This window comes from Salmo salar, chromosome 21 (genome assembly GCF_965601325.2).
Source record: "Salmo salar chromosome 21, fSalSal1, whole genome shotgun sequence".
Taxonomy (NCBI): Eukaryota; Metazoa; Chordata; class Actinopteri; order Salmoniformes; family Salmonidae; genus Salmo; species Salmo salar.
The window spans coordinates 51,714,448-51,735,725 of NC_138311.1; the positions used below are offsets into that span (position 1 = coordinate 51,714,448).

The following is a 21,278-nucleotide window of genomic DNA, read 5'->3' on the forward strand; positions in this document are numbered from 1 at the left end:
GAGTTTGAGGTTTGAAGTGGTTGTGCTTGTGTGAACAGAATCCACACGAGGTCACTTTCCGGACCCAAGGCTCTCAGTACATGGAGAATGCATGCCCGCGCATCACTAGTCTCTTCTTTTTCATTCTGCGGTTCTGAAACCATATTTTGACTTGTTGATCACTCAACTCCAGTCTGTCAGAGAGTTCCTTACGTTTTTGCCTGGTTATGAATTCGTTCACCATGAATTCGTTTTCAAGTTCAGCAAGCTGTGGCTTTGTGTATGGTTTTCTCTTCTTTCTCAGTTTCGCCTGTGAAGAGCACCAGGGTGCGCCTGGAGAACGGAAAAACGGTCCTTAGCATCTTGTGGATCTCTTGGTATAAAAAGCAACATGCCATGCTGAAGAATTCAGAAGCAGGCATGGTCTACAATTATCATCGCGTAAACATCAAATATAACAATAACTATGATTTGGAGGTGACGTTATTAAATTAAGAAATAAATAGTCTAGACATACAGAGCAGTTTAATTTTAAAATAACAAAAATCGTTAGATGCTTACCGTCAGAAAAAGCCGTGCTGGCACATGCATTACTTGTAGATGGTTGAATTCGGGGATTTGAATTGGCCGACTGCTTGATGCCGGCGGCAAATGCCTGGTTGGTGTAATTCAGTTCGTGTTGTGCACCGGAATTATGTGACCGTCTGTCCAAGTTCGACAATGCATATTTCGAGCTATCGGAACTGATAACTCCATGTTCACCAGAAAAGGCCTGCGCGTGTCTAGCAGGTTCTTCTGGTTTGTGGTTAACATCCTGAAAGTAGTATTTACTGGACTTGTTGTGGTCGTTGGGATGAGTATTTACAGGCACTGAATTGGGTAGAAACGGCGGAGAGTAGCCACTAATGGCGCGGCTCTGAGGCGGAGATGTGCACGAATTTAGGGAAGTCCACGGGAGCGAGCACACCTCTCGCCTGTTGTAGGAAATCTGATGCAGCTGGGGGAGAGGAGCTCCATTGCTCCGCAAGTTGGGAAAATATACCGACTCCGGGATAGGGAAATTCAGAGAACCAACATAGCCAGAATTCAGAAGATTTTGCTCACACATTTCCATGAAGCTCTCGCAAACGCTTCTTACAACCCTTTTAGCGACTGCTAAAAAATAAAGGAAAATGAATTGTTGATTTGTTAATGCAGTGTCACGTGATATGCAAAACATGTTGTTCAGTCCTACCATTGGCCATAACACTGCACGGAAATATATTCTACAAGGTAAGGTGATGTTAAGAGAAAAATACAAATACATGTATAGGCCTATATTAAAAATAGAAATGGGATGTTTTTTAAACTAGATGTTAGATGGTTAAATTGAAATCGAAGAGACGATTTTCAATGCCAAGAGATGTTTCTATAAGGCATTGTTGCTAGTTAGCTATAGTCTACCATTTATTGTTATAATTGAAACAAAATATATGTTCAGTGCAAGACAATGTAATATACACAAAATATGCTCAAGTTAAGAGAGAATGTAGCTATTTTTACTTAGGTCTATCATAGGCCAAGCGACTAAGATTTAGCTAAAAGTATTTTGATGTTGTAAAAACAAACATTTCGATAACGTAACCAACATGAATGATAGTTTGCTGCGAAGACTATTCCAACAAACACCACCATTATTATTTTACAAGGTCAGTTAAGTTTTACAAAGTCAGTTACTTTCAATGACGGCCTAAGAACAGTGGGTTAACTGCCTTGTTCTGGGGTAGAAGGACAGAGTTTAACGTTGTCAGTTCGGGGATTCGATCTCGAAACCGTTCGGTGTATTACTGTTCATACAATTTCAACGCAATAATACTAGCTAATCCTACTAAAAAAATGTTGAGTATTACATAAATCCCAAATCGTATTCTTCCTCTATTCACAGCTCATGGATATAGGCCTACATATACCTCAAACGACTGAACATAGTTACATTTACATTTACATTTACGTCATTTAGCAGACGCTCTTATCCAGAGCGACTTACACATTGGTGGATTCACCTTATTAGAGTTGTCTTATTAGAGAAATTGTGATTCCCCACTACTGTCACTGTTTTATAAGCCATTTAGAAATGAATGCATTATAGCATTAAGTATATAGAAAAATAAGCCTGCAATGGTCAAACAAACAACGCGGTAGCCTTGCATACCTTCAAATGAATTGCTTCTCTCAGTAAGACCACAACATGATAACAAATGAACAACTATATTGGAAGAAAATAGATATTATAGGCCTACTCCTGTTCATCCTACCTTTTGTGCCATTTGAAAAAGACCAATCCCGTTCAGGCCTATGGCTATGGTTAATTTGTTATTCAATTATACATCAACGTATTTTTTCATTCACACTTTTAAACAGTACTATCTCTTGACATATATAGTAAAGAAATGTCCTCTTTTGATACGTTTAATTAGCAAATACAATTGAAACATCAAAATATCTGATTTATTATAAACAATAGACAGTGACTCAACCTATCAGTTAGCAGGCATTACAACACATGAATATAAATATTTACCAAAAGAACTAATAGCTGAGACAATAATGATAATGGACACGATGATTTTGAAACCATATTGTTACTTGTCTCTCAGGAAGGTTGGTGGAAGAAGCTATCCGTAGTATTTTCTCTTTGGTAATAAACTCTCGTAGTTCCTTGAGCTGTAGTTTCGTGAAGGGCACCCATTATATCTCCAACGTCTGTATAAAGTGCGGACATCTGGCTGGTTCATCTTTTTTTCCCTCTACACAAGTATGGAACAAGAAGAACGTACATGTTTCGAGAAGAGGAAAATAATTTTGACATGATATTACCACAAACGTAAATGTCAGTTAGTAGTGTGGTCTTGTGTGTTTTCAGGCTAAAAGACTGAATTTATTCATTCTTCTGGAACCCTCGGGTAGGCAAACTAATAAAAAATAAAAAATAAACGTACTAAAGCCATTGTAAGTGGGTGAAATAATAATTCAAAAGAGGTCAAAGAAGATATAACTGACCTGTGAGAGATGACTTGCAGAAATGCGAGCACTTGGTCTATTCTCTGGTATAATACAGTGGACTGCTCCAACTACTAGCCCAGATCCATTGATGATAGTCCTCGATAGGTAAAACACGCTCATGCCTCGGATCTCCAGGACCAGCCCTGATTACAGTAGGTACATCATAATATCCAGCGATTCTTGGGTAGCCTTGGAAAACATCCCCAACATCTTTCAGTCTGGACTGCATTTTTACTGCAGTGTAGGAACTTAAAAAATAAATGTAAAAAAACAAGGAAGAAATGCATTGGTTTATCTTTGGAGTATCCAGATAGAGGATAGAGACGCCGGGGAAGTTGATTTCATTACACTCTGTTGTAATATATTACTGTCAGGGAATTTGCAACCAAAGTAACTACTCCCGAAATGACAGCCAAAAGTGAGTGATGGATTTGCAGTGGCTGTAGACAGAGTTGCATATTGTTGAAGAGATTCTGAGCCAAGAGAGTTCGGTTTGACTTAAATTGTGTACCGTTACCGTTATTCCTGAAGCAGACCTGCTTGGGCGAGAGCCGTGAGCAGATTAATAAATACTACGATTAACAGAGGAGATGTTATCTCCCAAGACCGTAGTCACATAGTCCTCTCAGATCCACAAGGTACTGCATTGCAGCGCGTGAAACCAAACCAAGGAGGAAGACAAATAAGCCATTATACACGTTTCGCTTGACTAATTACAGAACACTGACAACTAAATGTGGTTGGTCAGTTGCTTTCACGTGACATGCATATACACTATGAATAATGATTCATCTGAGTAATAGGCTATTGTGGTTTTGTTTTTGGCAAGAATAATAGAAAATAAGGAAAATGTTAATTATATAATACTCAGCTTTCCAAAACTATAAAACGTAAAAACTGCAAGACATTTGAATATTAAATAGGTCTATGCTTAGGCCTATAGAATAAGAAAGTGACTTCATAAGAGACTTCATAAGTGACTTCATAAGAGACTTCATAAGAGACTTCATAAGAGACTTCATAAGTGACTTCATAAGATACTTCATAAGTGACTTCATAAGAGACTTCATAAGTGACTTCATAACAATGGTTTTGTATTGTCAGCAAATGTATAAAAAGCCTATTTTATTCATCACTGACAGCTTTTATTTAACGGAATATATACAGGTTAACTTAGGCTATGACGTTTTCGTTGCCAACTTCGCCAAGACTTTCTCACGGCTGAACCTATCTGAACTGCAACCAACTACTGAAACAGCCTATTCATTTTCACGGGTAAAAATACATCCTGAACTGAACAAACAAACCAAAAATCAGAACAGAAAAAAAAAGAAGGTTATTGTCTGAAAATGGGAAAAAAACATGAACACTTGTTAAACGTGGGAAGCAGCTAATAGCACATTTAAAAACTGTTGCATGCTTTGTGTCGACTTCATTAGTTATTCTTAAAATATTTATATCAAACTAGTTATGCAATTGTAATGAGAAAAGACACAATGGTATATTCAAAATAATTCCATGATATAGCAATATAGGAATCAACATCTTTTTAACTTCGTGTTAAAAACAATGAACGCATGTTGAGTTGCGTCACATTCAAATATACACATTTTTACCATTAACAATATTTTTCAAGTGGCTATTGGGATCGTTTTTTCCGTTGGGAATACACAAACCACTGTGCTAGCATTTGATTGGAATAGGAGTCTACCACTATTCACACATTTTTGTCCTAGAAAAAAAGTCGTTTTAAACTATAATTCAAGCCTTATACATCTATTGGCATCGATGTCATTATAGAATCAATAATCCAAACATTGTTCAAAGTCTTAGAATTGAATTTAGGCAATATGTAATTTCAGAAGGATCTCCATTGAGGCTTTACTCTGCTCAAGGTTACGCCAAATACTAAATAGTCAACTCCAATAAAAAACAGACAATTGAGGCAGCTTTGCGTGATGTATTGTTGTCTCTACCTTCTTGCCCTTTGTGCTGTTTGTTGTCTGTGCCCAATAATGTTTGTACCATGTTTTGTGCCGCTACCATGTTGTGTTGCTACCATGCTGTGTTGTCATGTATTGCTGCCATGCTATGTTGTTGTCTTATAGGTCTCTCTTTATGTAGTGTTGTGTTGTCTCTCTTGTCATGATGTGTGTTTTGTACTATATTTATATATTTTATTTTGTATTTTTAATCCCAGCCCCCATCCCAGCAGGAGGCCTTTTGTCTTTTGGTAGGCCGTCATTGTAAAATAAGAATTTGTTCTTAACTGACTTAGATAAATAAAGGTTAAAATTCAAAATAGCACGAAATGGAAACACTATCGCACTTGAACATCACACTTGAACTTGCTGTCTGTACTTAACGATATAATAGACACCCCCCCCCCCCCCCCCAAATAAAGGCATGTTGTCAATAAAAAGTTGTGTTCTTCAAATCAAATCAAATAAAGATCGAAAACAGGGAGCATACAACACAATGCGTAGCTGCACATCAGAACTGATGAACGCTACAGTGTATTCGGAAAGTATTCAGACCCCTTGACTTTTTACTAATTTTGTTACATTACAGCCTTAATCTAAAATGGATTAAATTGTGCCCCCCCTCATCAATCTACATACAATACCCCATAATGACATCACAATACCCCATAATCACGATGCAAAAACTGGTTTTTAGAAATGTTTGCACATTTATAAAATAAAAAAAAATTGAAATATCCCATTTACATAAGTATTCAGACCCTTTACTCAGTACTTTGTTGAAGGACCTTTGGCAGCGATTACAGCCTCGAGTCTTCTTGGGTAAGATGCTACAAGCTTGCCACACCTGTATTTGGGGAGTGTCTCCCATTTTTCTCTGCAGATCCTCTCAAGCTCTGTCAGGTTGGATAGGGAGCGTTGCTGCACAGCTATTTTCAGGTCTCTCCAGAGATGCTTGATCGGATTCAAATCCGGGCTCTGGCTACTCTAGGACATTCAGAGACTTGTCCCGAAGCCACTCCTGCGTTGTCTTGGCTGTGTGCTTAGGGTCATTGTCCTGTTGGAAGGTGAACCTTCACCCTAGTCTGAGGTCCTCTCTCTGTACTTTGCTCCGTTCATCTTTCACTTGATCCTAACTAGTCTCCCAGTCCCTGCCACTGAAGAATATCCCCACAGCATGATGCCGCCACCACCATGCTTCACCATAGGGATGGGGCCAGGTTTCCTCCAGACGTGACACTTGGCATTCAGGCCAAAGAGTTACATTTTGGTTTCATCAGACAAGAGAATCTTGTTTCTCATGGTCTGAGAGTCTTTAGGTGCCTTTTGGCAAACTCCAGGCAGGCTGTCATGTGCCTTTTATTGAGGAGTGGCTTCTGTCTGGACACTCTACCGTAAAGGCCTGATTGGTGGAGTGCTGAAGAGATGTTTGTCCTTCTGGAAGGTTCTCCCATCTCCACAGAGGAACTCTAGAGATGAGTCACCTCCCTGACCAAGGCCCTTCTCCCCCCATTGCTCAGCTTGGCCAGGCAGCCAGCTCTAGGAAGAGTCTTGTTTCTTGGGGACCTTCAATGCTGCAGACATTTTTTGGTACCCTTTTCCAAATCTGTGCCTCTACAGAATCCTGTCTCAGCGCTCTACGGACAATTCCTTCGACCTCATGGCTTGGTTTTTGCTCTGACATGCACTGTCAACTGTGGGACCTTATATAGACAAGTGTGTGACGTCTCCAAATCATGTCCAATCAATTGAATTTACCACAGGTGGACTCCAATCAAGTTTTATTTTTTTCTCCAATCGAGACTTTCTTTTTTATATTGTGTTATTATTGGCTGTACGGTTGTTTATTCCATGTGTAACTCTGTGTTGTTGTTTGTGTCGCACTGCTTTGCTTTATCTTGGCCAGGTCGCAGTTGTAAATGAGAACTTGTTCTCAACTAGCCTACCTGGTTAAATAAAGGTGAAATAAAAATAAATAAAATAAAAAGTTGTAGAAATATCTCAAAGATGATCAATGGAAATGGTCTGAATATTTATGTAAATAATGTATTTCTTTTTTGTAAATAAATTTGAAAACATTTCTAACAATCTGTTTTCACTTTGTCGTTATGGGGTGTTGTGTGTAGATTGCTTAGGATTTTAATTTATGTAATCCATTTTAGAATAAGGCTGTAACATAAAAAAATGTGGAAAAAGTCAAGGGGTCTGAATACTTTTCCGAAGGCACTGTATAGTTCCTATATTTCTAACGGCCATAACAGTGGCACACACAGAATAGACGTTTTTATACTGTTCATAACTAGTTGAATTCCTAAGGTCGAATCAGTCGGTGTACAGCGAGTGTAAACTTTCTCTGTGAGTACAGTTTGGGGCATAATACTTACATTTGAAGATTCTGTTGAAGCTAATGAATAGAGTAAACCTTGTAGCACAAATCTATTGTCTAAAGGGTGGCAGCCTGTAATGGTAGAAAGTTATCACTAGATGGCTCTATCAGTTTACATTGAAAAGGGATTCATCAATTGTGGAGACTACAGTAGCTGAATATCCACCACAGTCCAAAGCAAGTTCTACACCTGTGGGCTTAAATTACTTCCTAACGAGTACAATTTGAGAAGTCGAAAAACAAACCAGACAATCGATTTGTGCTCTACAACCTGCTGTTTTGTATTTGACTTCTACTCAAACGAGTGTCTTAAAAGGTTGTTGACAGACTGCACACTGTTATAAAACCTGAGGGAAGTGAGACAGCAGAACGTGTCCACCTTTAGCACACTAACGTCAAAGACCTCATCAGTGAGTCACAAGTGCAACAATTAGACTTGATGAAGAGCTTTGGGCATAGGTTCTTAATTAAAGTTAACTAAATGATTCTAAAATGAAATAGATATAAAATAACACTGAACTATTCCAATGATAGAACCTAAGTATCATGGCTAATTTCATTTAACATTTACATTTAAGTCATTTAGCAGACGCTCTTATCCAGAGCGACTTACAAATTGGTGCATTCACCTTATAATATCCAGTGGAACAACCACTTTACAATAGTGCATCTAAATCTTTTAAGGGGGGGGGGGGGGGGGGGGTTAGAAGGATTACTTTATCCTATCCCAGGTATTCCTTAAAGAGGTGGGGTTCCATCTACAATTACTCACACAGAGTATGCCTATTTATTTCGATATAAATATGAATTCAAACATTACATAATACGAATCAACCAATAACGATACTATTTGTTTCATGTATTTCATAAATACATACTTTTTATATTTAAGTATTGTTGGCCCTTTTTGGGAAAAGCCTTTCAAAAGCTGACTAGTTTTACTGATAAACGACAGCTATAGTAACCTATATCACGTGACATAATAGTCTATTCATGCATCATAAGGGGAAAACACATGGCTAGACCTACATGTTTTGTTTACTCACAAAATGACAGCCAGCCTATATATCAGGTGACATAATAGTCTATACATGCATCACAAGGAGCCAATTTCCCAAATAATTACAATTTTTGTGCTAATATCCCATTGTGACATCATAATTGTGACAAAGTATGTAACATCAATTTGTGACATCACAATACAAATTGACACTTCCCTAAGCCCCGCCCCACTTGGTTACTGTTGCAACCGAGGACAACATTTTCCCAGTGCTTTCCAATTCCCCATTCAACCACTGACAAACTATTATTTAACCTTTATTTAACTAGGCAAGTCAGATAAGAACAAATTCTTATTTACAAAGACGACCAACCAGAAGGCAAAAGGCCTCCTGCGGGACGGGGGCTGGGATTAAAAATTAAATATAAAATACAAATATAGGACAAAACACACATCACGACAAGAGAGACACCACAACACTACATAAAGAGAGACTTAAGACAACTACATAGCATGGTAGCAACACATAACAACACAGCATGGTAGCAACACAACATGACAACAACATGGTAGCAACACAACATGACAGCAGCACAACATGATCGCAGCACAAAACATGGTACAAACATTATTGGGCACAGACAACAGCACAAAGAGCAAGAAGGTAGAGACAACAATACGTCACGCGAAGCAGCCACAACTGTCACTAAGAGTGTCCATGATTGAGTCTTTGAATGAAGAGATGGAGATAAAACGGTCCAGTTTGTGTGTTTTTTGCAGCTCGTTCCAGTCGCTAGCCTCTGAAAAGAAGAGTGACCCAGGGATATGTGTGCTTTGGGGACCTTTAACAGAATGTGACTAGCAGAACAGGTGTTGTATGTGGAGGATGAGGGCTGCACTTGCGACGGGTATACCGAGATGACCAGTTTACAGAGTAGTATAGAGTGCAGTGATGTGTCCTATAAGGAGCATTGGTGGCAATTCTGATGGCCGAATGATAAAGAACATCCAGCCGCTCGAGAGCACCCTTACCTGCCAGTCTATAAATTACGTCTCCGTAGTCTAGCATGGGTAGGATGGTCATCTGAATCATGGTTAATTTGGCAGCTGAGTTGAAAGAGGATCGATTACAATAGAGGAAACCAAGTCTAGATTTAACCTTAGCCTGCAGCTTTGATATCTGCTGAGAGAAGGACAGTGTACAATATAGCCATACTCCCAAATACTTGCATGAGGTGACTACCTCAATCTCTAAATCCTCAGAGGTAGTAATCACACCGGTGGGCAGAGGGGCATTCTTCTTACTAAACCACATGACCTTTGTTTTGGAGGTGTTCAGAACAATGTTAAGGGCAGAGAAAGCCTGCTACTGCTTGAGCTATGTTGTTGATGTAAATTGATAAGAGCATGGTACCTAGGATCGAACATAGCAGAGTCAAATAGGAATCCTAACCTAATGAAGTGGTGATTAAAGAGCTCAGCCAAGGGCTCCTTGTCAGTAACAACCACCTCATCAAAGGACATGGGTAGCTGTGAGGAGGAGGGTTTATTCTCCAGGTCTTTAACCGTTTTCCAGAACCTCTTGGGGTTAGACCCACAGAGAGAGAACTGTTCCTTAAAGTAACTAACTTAGGCCATCCGGATAGCGTGAGTGCACTATGTATGCTTCTGCACAGCGATTTGCCAAATGGAATTCTTGAAGTGGAGTAACTCTGCAATATCACGGTCAAACCAGAGGCTGAACCTATTTCTTTTTCTTTATGGGCACGTATTTGTTAACAATACCACTGAAAAAAATAAATAAATAAGGTCCAAGCGTCTTCGAAAGAGGGGACCAAGCTGATACTACACCAATTTACAGAGGTCAGGTCATGAAGGAAGGCTTGCTCATTAAAGTTTTTTTTAGCAAGTGTCTATGACAAATCAGGACAGGTCGTTTCACTGAGCAGCCGTTATGAACACAGGCTGTAAAACAGTGATCACTAAGGTCATTACAGAAAACACCAGAATGATACCTGTCAGGATTATTTGTGAGGATAACAGAGAGGAGAGTAGCCTTTTCTGGGTGTTTGGAGTCATACCTTGGTAATAATCTGAGAAAGATTTGGGGAATCCCATTGCTTTAGGACTTGGTCAGGTGGTTTAAGCATGTCCCAGTTCAGGTCACCTAGCAGGACAAATTCAGACTTAGTGTAAGGGGCCAGGAGAGATCTTAGGGCAGGTAGGGTACAGGCCGGTGCTGATGGAGGACGATAACACCCAGCAACAGTCAATAAAGAGTTATTTGAAAGTTTAATGCGTAAAACCAGCAAATCAAATTGTTTGGGGACAGACTTGGTGGAGACAACCGAGCACTGATGGTGTTCCTTGGTAAAGATTGCCTCTCCACCGCCGTTGGAAGATCTGTCTTGCCGAAAAAGGTTATAACCAGAAAGGTTAACATCAGTGTTCAAAACACTCTTTCTTAACCATGTCTCAGTAATGACCAACATACCTGGATTGGAGCTGTGAACCCACACTTTCAATTAATCCATTTTAGGTAAAAAAAAAGCTCCTAGTTTTAATGTGCAGAAAACCCAGGCTTTTACGAGAGCAGAAATCAGTGAAGCAGATATCAGAGCACAAGTCAGAATTGGGGCTAGCAACAGTAGCTGGGCCAGGGTGTACATGCACATTTCCAGATATCATCAGCAGTAATACAATCAGGGCTCGGCAGAGGACAGGGAGAGCTCTGTAGTATTGGTTTATGACATTTGAATGTGCATTAGATGGCAACAAGAACATATTGTACAGCAATTTCATCAGGTAACATGAATACAAAACCGGCGAGAGGTGGTTAGAATAGGATGCGAGGCGAAAAGTCTGTGTAACCAATAGAGAGTCAGAGTCCAGGGTGTGGGAACAAACATAGTCTGTCCCACGGTTGGATAAGCAAGCATGTTCATAGTCAACAAAGCACGCAGGAGTCATGAGACAAATATCATAAAGCACAAGAGAAAAATATAACGACTTGGGGCTAGCCATTGTAAGTTCAGAGTCACTCGTCCCACAGTGCATGTTTGCTGGAGGCAAGCAAAAGCTCGGGAGAGAGGGGAGAGTGTGGTGGGGGTACCTGTACCAGACAGGAGGTGACAGGCCAGGGCAGACGGTGAACAGATCGCCAGGTGGAATCCAAGCAGCAGTGCAGCAGGCAACGGGAGAAGGTGTTACACCCACTTGGGAGAAGCTTTTTTTGGTAGGCAGATTCCTTGTAGAAAATCACAGCTTGCTGGCTAAAGTAACTAGCAATTCTCTGTCCACCGTATATTCCACGTGGAAAGGAGGTTGTTAGCTATAGCTATATCTTTCCAGTTTCGGCGAATGGTCCTTTATGATGTCCAAACACATTTGCCCTGTGGCTGTTGAATTTGAGATTCTGAGGAGGATTTCTTCTCTGCACAGATGGAGGGGGCGTCGGCCTGTGTGTCATGGGCGTTGTAAGGAGTGACCAAAATGCAGCGGGTATATTGATCATCTTCTTTATTTTATAAAGAAAAAACACTTAAACAAAACAAACGACGAAAACAGTCCAGTAAGGTGTACAGACTATACTGGAAACAACCACCCACAAACACAAGTGAAAACGAACACACTTAAATATGGCCTCCAATTAGAGACAACGACAACCAGCTGCCTCTAATTGGAGGTCATTGAAAAACACATAGAATTAGAAAACTAGAATTAAACATAGAAATAGAAAATATAGAACATTAAAAAAAACGAAACACACAAAACAAACACCCCCTGCCACGCCCTGACCAAACTACAATGACAATTAACCCCTTTTACTGGTCAGGACGTGACACTGTTTGGTGGTCAATGAGAGACTGAGAGCTAGCTAACCAGCTGAGCTAACAAACAATGTAACAAAAGTATAATTTTGTATTCGAAAAATACTCCATCTTTCTGCATTTCAGGAATCACAGTAGCAAGTACTCCTGGTAGACTGTTCAATTATTTAGCCATTTTTTTTTAAAAATGAGAAGAAAACTATTTTTGACACTGGGTTTCATGTGACCGGAGCTTGTCCTAGGTGTTGGACTCAAGGGCAGTTGCTGCTATCCATTGGAGCGCTTCAATTGGATGCCCAAAATTCTGGGGAGGGGTTTCGTGAAGGGTCAACCCACGCTTTCTCATATTAGAATTCACCCATTGTTCCTTGTTTAGCCCACAAAACAGAATTCTAATTCCAAAGGCTGATCTAGTCCACTTTATCTTTGTCAAGACATCCCCAAAGAAATCCCTAGGATCCCTAGGAAAAAACTAGGAAAATCAGCTCCAAGTGATTTTAAATTTCCAAAGTATTCCCACGCATGACAGAGATCGTGCCAGAAGAGATGGCTGCCGTTTTACGGGCTCCTAACCAATTGTGCTATTGTGTGTGTTTTTTCACTGTATTTGTAACTTACTTTGTACATAATGTTTCTGCCACAGTCTCTTATGACTGAAAAGAGCTTCTGGTGCTGGCAATAAGATGATACTCAACGAGCTGTATAAGGCCATAAGCAAACAAGAAAAGGCTCATCCAGAGGCGTTGCCGTTGACTTTAATGCAGGGAAACATATCCGTTTTACCTCATTTCTATCAGCGTGTTAAATGTGCAACCAGAGGAAAAAAAACTCTAGACCATCTTTACTCCACACACAGAGATGCGTACAAAGCATTCCCTTGCTTTCCATTTGGCAAATCTGACCATAACTCTATCCTTCTGATTCCTGTTTACAAGAAAAAACTAAAGCAGGAAGTACCAGCGACTCACTCAATAAGGAAGTGGTAAGATGACGCAGATGCTAAGCTACAGGACTGTTTTGCTAGCAAAGACTGGAATATGTTCTGAGATTCTTCCCGATGGCCTTGAGGAGTACACCACATCAGTCACTGGCTTAATCAATAAGTGCATTGATGACATTGTCCCCACAGTGACCGTACGTACAGTTGAAGTCGGAAGTTTACATACACTTAGTTTGGAGTCATGAAAACTTGTTTTTCAACCACTCCACAAATTTCTTGTTAACAAACTATAGTTTTGGCAAGTCGGTTATGACAGGTCGCAGTTGTAAATGAGAACTTGTTCTCAACTAGCCTACCTGGTTAAATAAAGGTGAAATAAAAAGAAAAAAAAGAAAAACTGTGTCTTTAAACAACTTGGAAAATTCCAGAAAATGATGTCATGGCTTTAGAAGCTACTGATAGGCGAATTGACATCATTTGAGTCAATTGGAGGTGTACCTGTGGATGTATTTCAAGGCCTACCTTCAAACTCAGTGCCTCTGCTTGACATCATGGGAAAATCAAAAGATATCAGCCAACTCCTCAGATAAAAATTGCAGACCTCCACAAGTCTGGTTCATCCTTGGGAGCAATTTCCAAAGGCCTGAAGGTACCATATTCATCTGTACAAACAATAGTACGCAAGTATAAACACCATGGGACCATGCAGCCGTCATACCGCTCAGGAAGGAGACGCGTTCTGTCTCTTAGAGATGAACGTACTTTGGTGCAAAAAGTGTAAATCAATCCCAGAACAATAGCAAAGGACCTTGTGAAGATGCTGGAGGAAACAGGTACAAATGTATCTATATCCACAGTAAAACGAGTCCTATATCAACATAACCTGAAAGGCCGCTCAGCAAGGAAGAAACCACTGCTCCAAAACCGCCATAAAAATGCCAGAATACGGTTTGAAACTGCACATGGGGACAAAGATCGTACTTTTTGGAGAAATGTCCTCTGGTCTGATGAAACAAAAATAGAACTGTTTGGCCATAATGACCATTGTTATGTTTGGAGGAAAAAGGGGGAGGCTTGCAAGCCAAAGAACACCATCCCAACCGTGAAGCACGGGGGTGGCAGCATCATGTTGTGGGGGTGCTTTGCTGCAGGAGGGACTGGTGCACTTCACAAAATAGATGGCATCATGAGGAGGGGAAATTATGTGAATATAAAGAAGCAACATCAAGACATCAGACTGGAAGTTAAAGCTTGGTCGCAAATGGGTCTTCCAAATGGACAATGGCATACTTCCAAAGTTGTGGCACAATGGCTTAAGGACAACAAAGTCAAGGTATTGGAGTGGCCATCACAAAGCCCTAACCTCAATCCAATAGAACATTTGTGGGCAGAACTGAAAAAGAATGTGCGAGCAAGGAGGCCTACAAACCTGACTCAGTTACACCAGCTCTGTCAGGAGGAATGGGCCAGAATTCACCCAACTTATTGTGGGAAGCATGTGGAAGGCTACCCGAAACATTTGACAGAAGTTAAACAATTTAAATGCAATGCTACCAAATACTAATTGAGTGTATGTACACTTCTGACCCACTGGGAATGTGATGAAAGAAATAAAAGCTGAAATAAATAATTCTCTCTGCTATTATTCTGACATTTCACATTCTTAAAATGAAGTGGTGATCCTAACTGACCTAAGACAGGGGATTTTTACTAGGATTAAATGTCAGGAATTGTGAAAAACTGAGTTTAAATGTATTTGGCTAAGGTGTATGTAAACTTCCGACTTCAACTGTAGATATAGTCTTGTTCATCACAGGATGGCCTTCCTACTCACAGAAAATGGAACACCTCAACGCTCAGGCATTGTGATAATCCAGGGAAACTCTGGGGGGCGCCAAAGGATGCATACACGACGTCCCTCCCCGCTTTGTTACATTCCGCCACCGAATATATGATGCATTCACCGTTAACCTTACCGTTAGGAGCCATTCTCCCTCTGAATCTGACACCATTTAGGAGACTGAGCATTACCTGGATGTATTCTGTTCCAAACAATATTACAATATACTTTATAGTTCATGATGCCTAAAAGATCTAGAAGCAACACATCGGGAGACATGCTACTAACTCATCACAATATTAATACCACAATATTTGATAACAGAAAAAACTATGTGATTGCAACCTGTGTAACCTATATATTTTGAGATACCGGTAGTAACCTGTGTAACCTATAGATTTTGAGATACCGGAAGTAACCTGTGTAACCTATGCATTTTGAGATACCAGTAGTAACCTGTGTAACCTATGCATTTTGAGATACCGGTAGTAACCTGTGTAACCTATACATTTTGAGATACCGGTAGTAACCTGTGTAACCTATAGATTTTGAGATACCGGTAGTAACCTGTGTAACCTATAGATTTTGAGATACCGGAAGTAACCTGTGTAACCTATACATTTTGAGATACCGGTAGTATAGTTCTAAAATATGCACGTCACCAAATCATATACAATACACGTCTGATTATAATACAATTCCAAACCTGTGTAAAAATAGGTCATATTTCATGAGGAGGAGTTTGATTGAGCTCAATAAAACATAATTATTCCAGGCTTGAAAATGACGAAAAGAAAGAAGAAATTAGTCTTCGTTAGGTCCAATTTCTTATTCATTGTAATTCATTCTAAATCACAGTATTGTTCGAGAAGTAATGGAAACAATACGCTACTAATAAAAACCGAAACTGCCAATATCACAAGCATTGGTTACACCACACTGTATCTGACATACATTGTTTAAAAAGTGAAACAGTTATATTCAAAATCATAACTGGCATTTAAATGCTGTTAAATGCTGTTTAAATGCTGTTAAATGCTGTTTAAATGCTGTTAAATGCTGTTTAAATGCTGTTAAATGCTGTTAAATGCTGTTGAAATGGATCTCACAAAAGAACTATTTCAGTAATAATGTATCATTCAAAAATGCCTCAGTGAAATGATCGATGGAGAAAGAAGCAGACTGTGAGAAGAGAACGGAGAAACAACAGAGAATCAAAGCATAATGATATTCCCAAAAGAAGAGGGAGATTGTTGCCGCGCTCATTTTATGAATCAGGCTGTCAGTTTCAGGCGAGGCCAAACCCACGGGCAGACTCGGATCAATCCAGGAACACACACTCACTCCACTCCTCACTTCTCCTCTTCCGCTCCACGTGTATATACATTCGTCTGACCGCAGGCCGCCGCATCCATCATCAAATGAACGGCATCTCGTATTTATTTGCTTTTAAACCTGGTACGATATATGGTCATTCGAGCAGCGTTCCTTTACATTTTGGCCTAAAAATGATTCACGGGTCATTTTGAACGGTCATTCGTTGCTCGCATTGCCATTCTATTTATTTTTACGTCTCTCTCTCACAAAAAAAGGTGTTATATTATTTAGAGACAGTTGCTGATCTGAATGCGGATTAACTCCGCCACAACTCATCGGAGCACCAGCCCCGGAAATCGTTGTTTTTCTTCTACAAGGCTTAATGATGGAGAGGAGAAGAAAAGAGATGATTCTGATGGAGAGAGGTCTACACAGTCCCGTGTCTGGCAAAAGGCTCTCAAACCTGTCAGACTCGGCTGGAAATTCAGTGTTGGAGGCCCTCGAAAATGCTCAGCACAGTGATCGACTAAACCCGACAATATCTTCCGCCTCGCTTCATGGAAGTCTCGGGAATATTCCAACCAAAGGCAAGTTCGAAACGGATAGTCTTTTCGGTGCCCACCACAACAGCGAGAATAATTCCTCAGCGGAGATTTCATTATCAGAAAGCAGAAAGAAAATCCACTTATACCCTGAAGTTTCTCAAGACTCAGACATGAACAGTGATGTGGAGGTGGGATGCCCATCGTATCGTTCCCCGAGCCAACACAAGGAAAACAACAACAAAGGTAATATTCACTTGGACCTCAAATGTAATGATCGAAATAAATCATGAAAGATAAATAAATGTATTTGATATCTTAACACGGATAATGGATAACAATACCAATATTATAATAATAGAACAATATTATAAATAATAATAATAGGCCTAATAATAATAACTAATAAAAAAAAAAATTGTCTTTCATTTTCAAAAATGTCACAGCTATTGCTACAAAATGTATTATTTAGAGTATAGGTATCATCTCATGTGATATCATAACAATATATAATAGCCAATATACACAACAGCATTGCCTATAAAGCTTAGATGAGAATATCGAATAATAATTACATATTTCTTTCCTAAAGGTTTTTCTGACAATAATTCTGGAGGCTCCAACACAAATTCATCCTCCTTTTCCAATCTTAACGGCAATGGAATGTGTTCAAACATGTCAAATGCGGATCAGGTGAGAAGGTACCGGACTGCATTCACCAGAGAACAAATAGGAAGACTCGAGAAAGAGTTTTACCGGGAAAATTATGTCTCAAGACCAAGAAGATGTGAACTTGCCGCATCACTCAATCTACCTGAAACTACAATAAAGGTAGGCCTGTGTTCTGTTATATGCATACAGGGGCTCACGAGTGGTGCAGCGGTCTAATGCACTGCATCTCAGTGCTAGAGGCGTCACTACAGACGCTGGTTTGATTCCAGGCTGTATCAGAACCTGCCGTGATTGGCAGTCCCATAGGGCGGCGCACAATTGGCCCAGCGTCGTCCGGGTTTGGGTTTAGCCAGGGTAGGCCGTCATTGTAAAATAAGAATTTGTTCTTAACTGACTTGCCTAGTTAAATAAATGTTCAATCTTTTTAAAAATGTAAAATACATGACATAATAATGTAGGATACATCACAAATAGTTAGGAATGTATAAGCTACAATTATATTACCATTATATTACACACTCCACTAAAACACACGCTGGTCAACATGCATACATCGGAACACACACACACACACACACACACACACACACACACACACACACACACACACACACACACACACACACACACACACACACACACACACACACACACACACACACACACACACACACACACAGAGAGAGAGAGCGAATCAGTTTGGTATAATTCACAATGTGAGAAAGACAATAGTCTACTCGAATCTATTCCAGAAATGAATCTGAAATGAAGTAATGAATGAATGAATTAATCTGAAATGAATAAATGAAAAAAAAGTCACTATTAAAAAAAAAGTCAATACATTTCTTCAACTTGCTGATTTGTTTAAGGGTCCATAAAGATAACTATTCACAAATCATGTATACTGGCCTATTCGTTTTAAACTCTTCATTTGATCAAACTTGCATTAGCAATGTTTACGCAGTAAATATTGTTACAGGCACACGAATGTCCTGATCACTGGGAAAATGCATGCGAGTCGACCCGATATTTTGTAATGCTACAATTCGGGTTGGATTTAATAGGGTCCTAAAGTTAACATGATTCTCTGTCTGTAGGTATGGTTCCAGAACAGGCGGATGAAGGACAAGAGGCAACGTTTGGCGATGTCTTGGCCTCATCCAGCAGATCCAAGCTTTTACACCTACATGATGACGCACGCGGCAGCCACCGGAAGTCTACCATACCCTTTCCATTCCCACATGCCTCTGCACTATTACCCGCATGTTGGTGTCACAGCAGCTGCCGCTGCCGCAGCTGCGTCTGGTGTTGCATCGTCACCTTTCACTACCTCCATTCGCCCTCTCGATACTTTCCGTGCACTCTCCCATCCTTACTCACGCCCAGAGCTTCTCTGTGGCTTCCGGCACCCAGGACTTTATCAGTCACCCGCAGGCCTCAATAGCTCTGCGGCAGCATCAGCAGCAGCGGCAGCAGCAGCATGTGCAGCCGCGGTCAGCGCGCCATCGGCTACAGGGCCATGTTCGTGCCTCAGTTGTCACAGCAGCCAGGCGGCCAGCGCGCTAGGCTCCAGAAGTACCAACACTGACTTCACCTGCACCGCATCCGGGCACAGGTCCGAAAGTGGATTTTTTCCCTATTCTGCCGCTGTCCTGAGCAAAACCTCGGTTCCATCACCAGATCAGAGAGAGGAATCTTCACTAAACGGATAACTTCATCACTGGAAGATCTAAATCAAGTGCAGTTGGTTCTGTTTTATGCTTTGCTATTAGTTTATACATAGGCCTACATCTACGACTCCAATATTTGGTGGACAAATAAAGGTAATTTCAAAACAATTAGCATAATTTGCATTTTAAAAAAAGAAGCCAAAAAGTGTTAACATTGGTAAGTGCTAAATCGACAGTAATTGAAAGGACTATTTTGTTAGTGCGTCGGTGATGAAGCTTTACTTTTATTAATTCACAACTGGATTCCTGTGCCTTAAAACCTAGAAATAACTATCTAATTCAGTGATAGGCCCACGGTACTCCACTTATATCAAATATATTTTCCATCAATTATCTTATTTTCAAATTTCCCAGTTATATTTTGGTATTAATTTAAGGCACTGTAAAAGTAAGCAAAAAAACTTCTTTTTTTTTCTCTGCATTTATCAAATCAATGCTGGCCATTGCTTTTCTCTATGAAATATTGTTACGTGTAGTTTCGTTATTAATGTAGGTTATGGTGAGATTCATATTTACAATATGTGTCAAGACAACTACTACTGAATAATAACCGGTACAGCTCAAGGGATATACCTAATGTTCAAGTAAGGTGCATAGAATTTTGCACCGCTTCGAACTTGTCAGTAATGATGTTAAGAATAGAGGATTATGGCGAAAATTGCCAATCTTGTACCTTCACTCCTCGTTCTGAGACCCGCTGTCGGGTGCTAATAATCCCCCGAGGGAAGTCATTAGACATGACAGATAAAATACTTAGAACATACAACATTGTTCTTGGTGCATAGATTGTACCGTTTAAAATGTGACATTCCTTACATGTGAAGGTTAAAAAAAATAATAATAATTGGACTCGGTAGAGCCAATGTTCGTTTCAGTTAGATGTTGGACGAACGCCCTTTACACTTTTCCTGTTATATTTCCGTTCTTACATTGCTGATGTCATATGGAGCAACGTCGACTAACGTCATTCAATAAAACACGGTATTTTCATCCTCTCCCAATAGGTCCCCCTTCACTCAACATACATATCGTTAAAATAGTTTTTAACCAAAATATTTACCAATGATCCATGACGTGTAAATTACATTTCTTAATATAGATATATATTTTAATAATTTATGTGACTTGTTGAATGTTTATTCAATTTATATCCGTATACACTGGAGATCATTCACGCCTATTTCACCATCATATTTATTATATTGTAAGGTACACATGGTTCTATAGCAACTGCAAACCAAATAAGTCTTATATCATGCAAAATACATGTTCGAAGTCCATTCATGTTAAAGGCGAGAGTACATGTTGTACTACATTGAAACAAGGCCTCCAAGGGCTGATAAACGATAAGTGAAACCTGTTTAAAGGATTGAAATAATGAAATACTAGTGTATTGCCCTGTCCCCAGGGTCTCTGAGATACATGGATCTGTATATTATATCTCTGTATTTAAAATATTACCAACTGTATACATTTACACATTTTAACTTGAGAAAAAAATGTGCAATATCTAATGTAATTTATTAATGATGTTTGTTCTTGGGAAATAAATATTTAAACATTTTCCTATCTTTGTCTGAGATATTGAATACACACTATATGAATACATGTCGATATTATTGTCAAAAATCACAGGTTTGAAGAGGCATGATAAAAGTGAGATAAACGTGAGTTCATCTTTGGTTATGGATATCATGTATTTACATGTTTAATCAATATGTTCTTAACTGACTTGCCTAGATAAATAAAGGTTAAATAAAATCAATAGGGAAGCCATATATGTAGAATATATGAAGCAGGGTCATACTGGCAGGCTACTTGGGTACCCTGATACCATTTCTCCCCGGAAAGTGTGTCTGGCATTAATTAAAACGACGCAGAAAACTATTGGGAATATGAAGACTGTTATCACGGGTCATTCCGACCCTAAAATGTACCATTATTATGACATTACCTCTAAATTATACAAGCTGATAGTGGCGTTAATTACAGTTGGTTAAATATATACTAGAGTGCCT

The 21,278-nt window shown here is 39.6% G+C and overlaps 2 protein-coding genes and 1 pseudogene across 2 annotated transcripts; 1 reads left to right on the plus strand and 2 right to left on the minus strand.

Moving 5' to 3' along the window:
- On the minus strand, nucleotides 1–1,129 carry hoxd12ab (homeobox protein HoxD12ab). The gene is made up of 2 exons (NM_001139556.1): nucleotides 541–1,129; nucleotides 1–312 (listed from the first exon to the last, which is right to left on the minus strand). The coding sequence occupies exons 1-2, from the start codon at nucleotides 1,085–1,087 to the stop codon at nucleotides 74–76; spliced, it is 786 nt and encodes a 261-aa protein (NP_001133028.1). The 5' UTR covers nucleotides 1,088–1,129; the 3' UTR covers nucleotides 1–73.
- Nucleotides 1,130–2,998: 1,869 nt separating this feature from the next.
- On the minus strand, nucleotides 2,999–15,148 carry LOC123729533 (homeobox protein Hox-D13-like; annotated as a pseudogene).
- Nucleotides 15,149–16,302: 1,154 nt separating this feature from the next.
- On the plus strand, nucleotides 16,303–20,823 carry LOC106582494 (homeobox even-skipped homolog protein 2). The gene is made up of 3 exons (XM_014165658.3): nucleotides 16,303–17,104; nucleotides 17,451–17,689; nucleotides 18,628–20,823. Exons 1-3 carry the CDS (start codon nucleotides 16,699–16,701, stop codon nucleotides 19,240–19,242), a joined length of 1,260 nt encoding a protein of 419 aa, XP_014021133.1. The 5' UTR covers nucleotides 16,303–16,698; the 3' UTR covers nucleotides 19,243–20,823.
- Nucleotides 20,824–21,278: the final 455 nt, after the last annotated feature.

Bases quoted from the DNA above. Each gene is read 5' to 3' on its own strand.
- hoxd12ab (NM_001139556.1), bottom strand. From the start codon at position 1,087: ATGTGTGAGCAAAATCTTCTGAATTCTGGCTATGTTGGTTCTCTGAAT. The intron at 313-540 runs GTAAGCATCTAA...TCCGTTCTCCAG, and splicing joins CAGCACGGCTTTTTCTGACG to GCGCACCCTGGTGCTCTTCA.
- LOC106582494 (XM_014165658.3), top strand. From the start codon at position 16,699: ATGATGGAGAGGAGAAGAAAAGAGATGATTCTGATGGAGAGAGGTCTA. The intron at 17,105-17,450 runs GTAATATTCACT...TCTTTCCTAAAG, and splicing joins CAAGGAAAACAACAACAAAG to GTTTTTCTGACAATAATTCT. The intron at 17,690-18,627 runs GTAGGCCTGTGT...CTCTGTCTGTAG, and splicing joins TACCTGAAACTACAATAAAG to GTATGGTTCCAGAACAGGCG.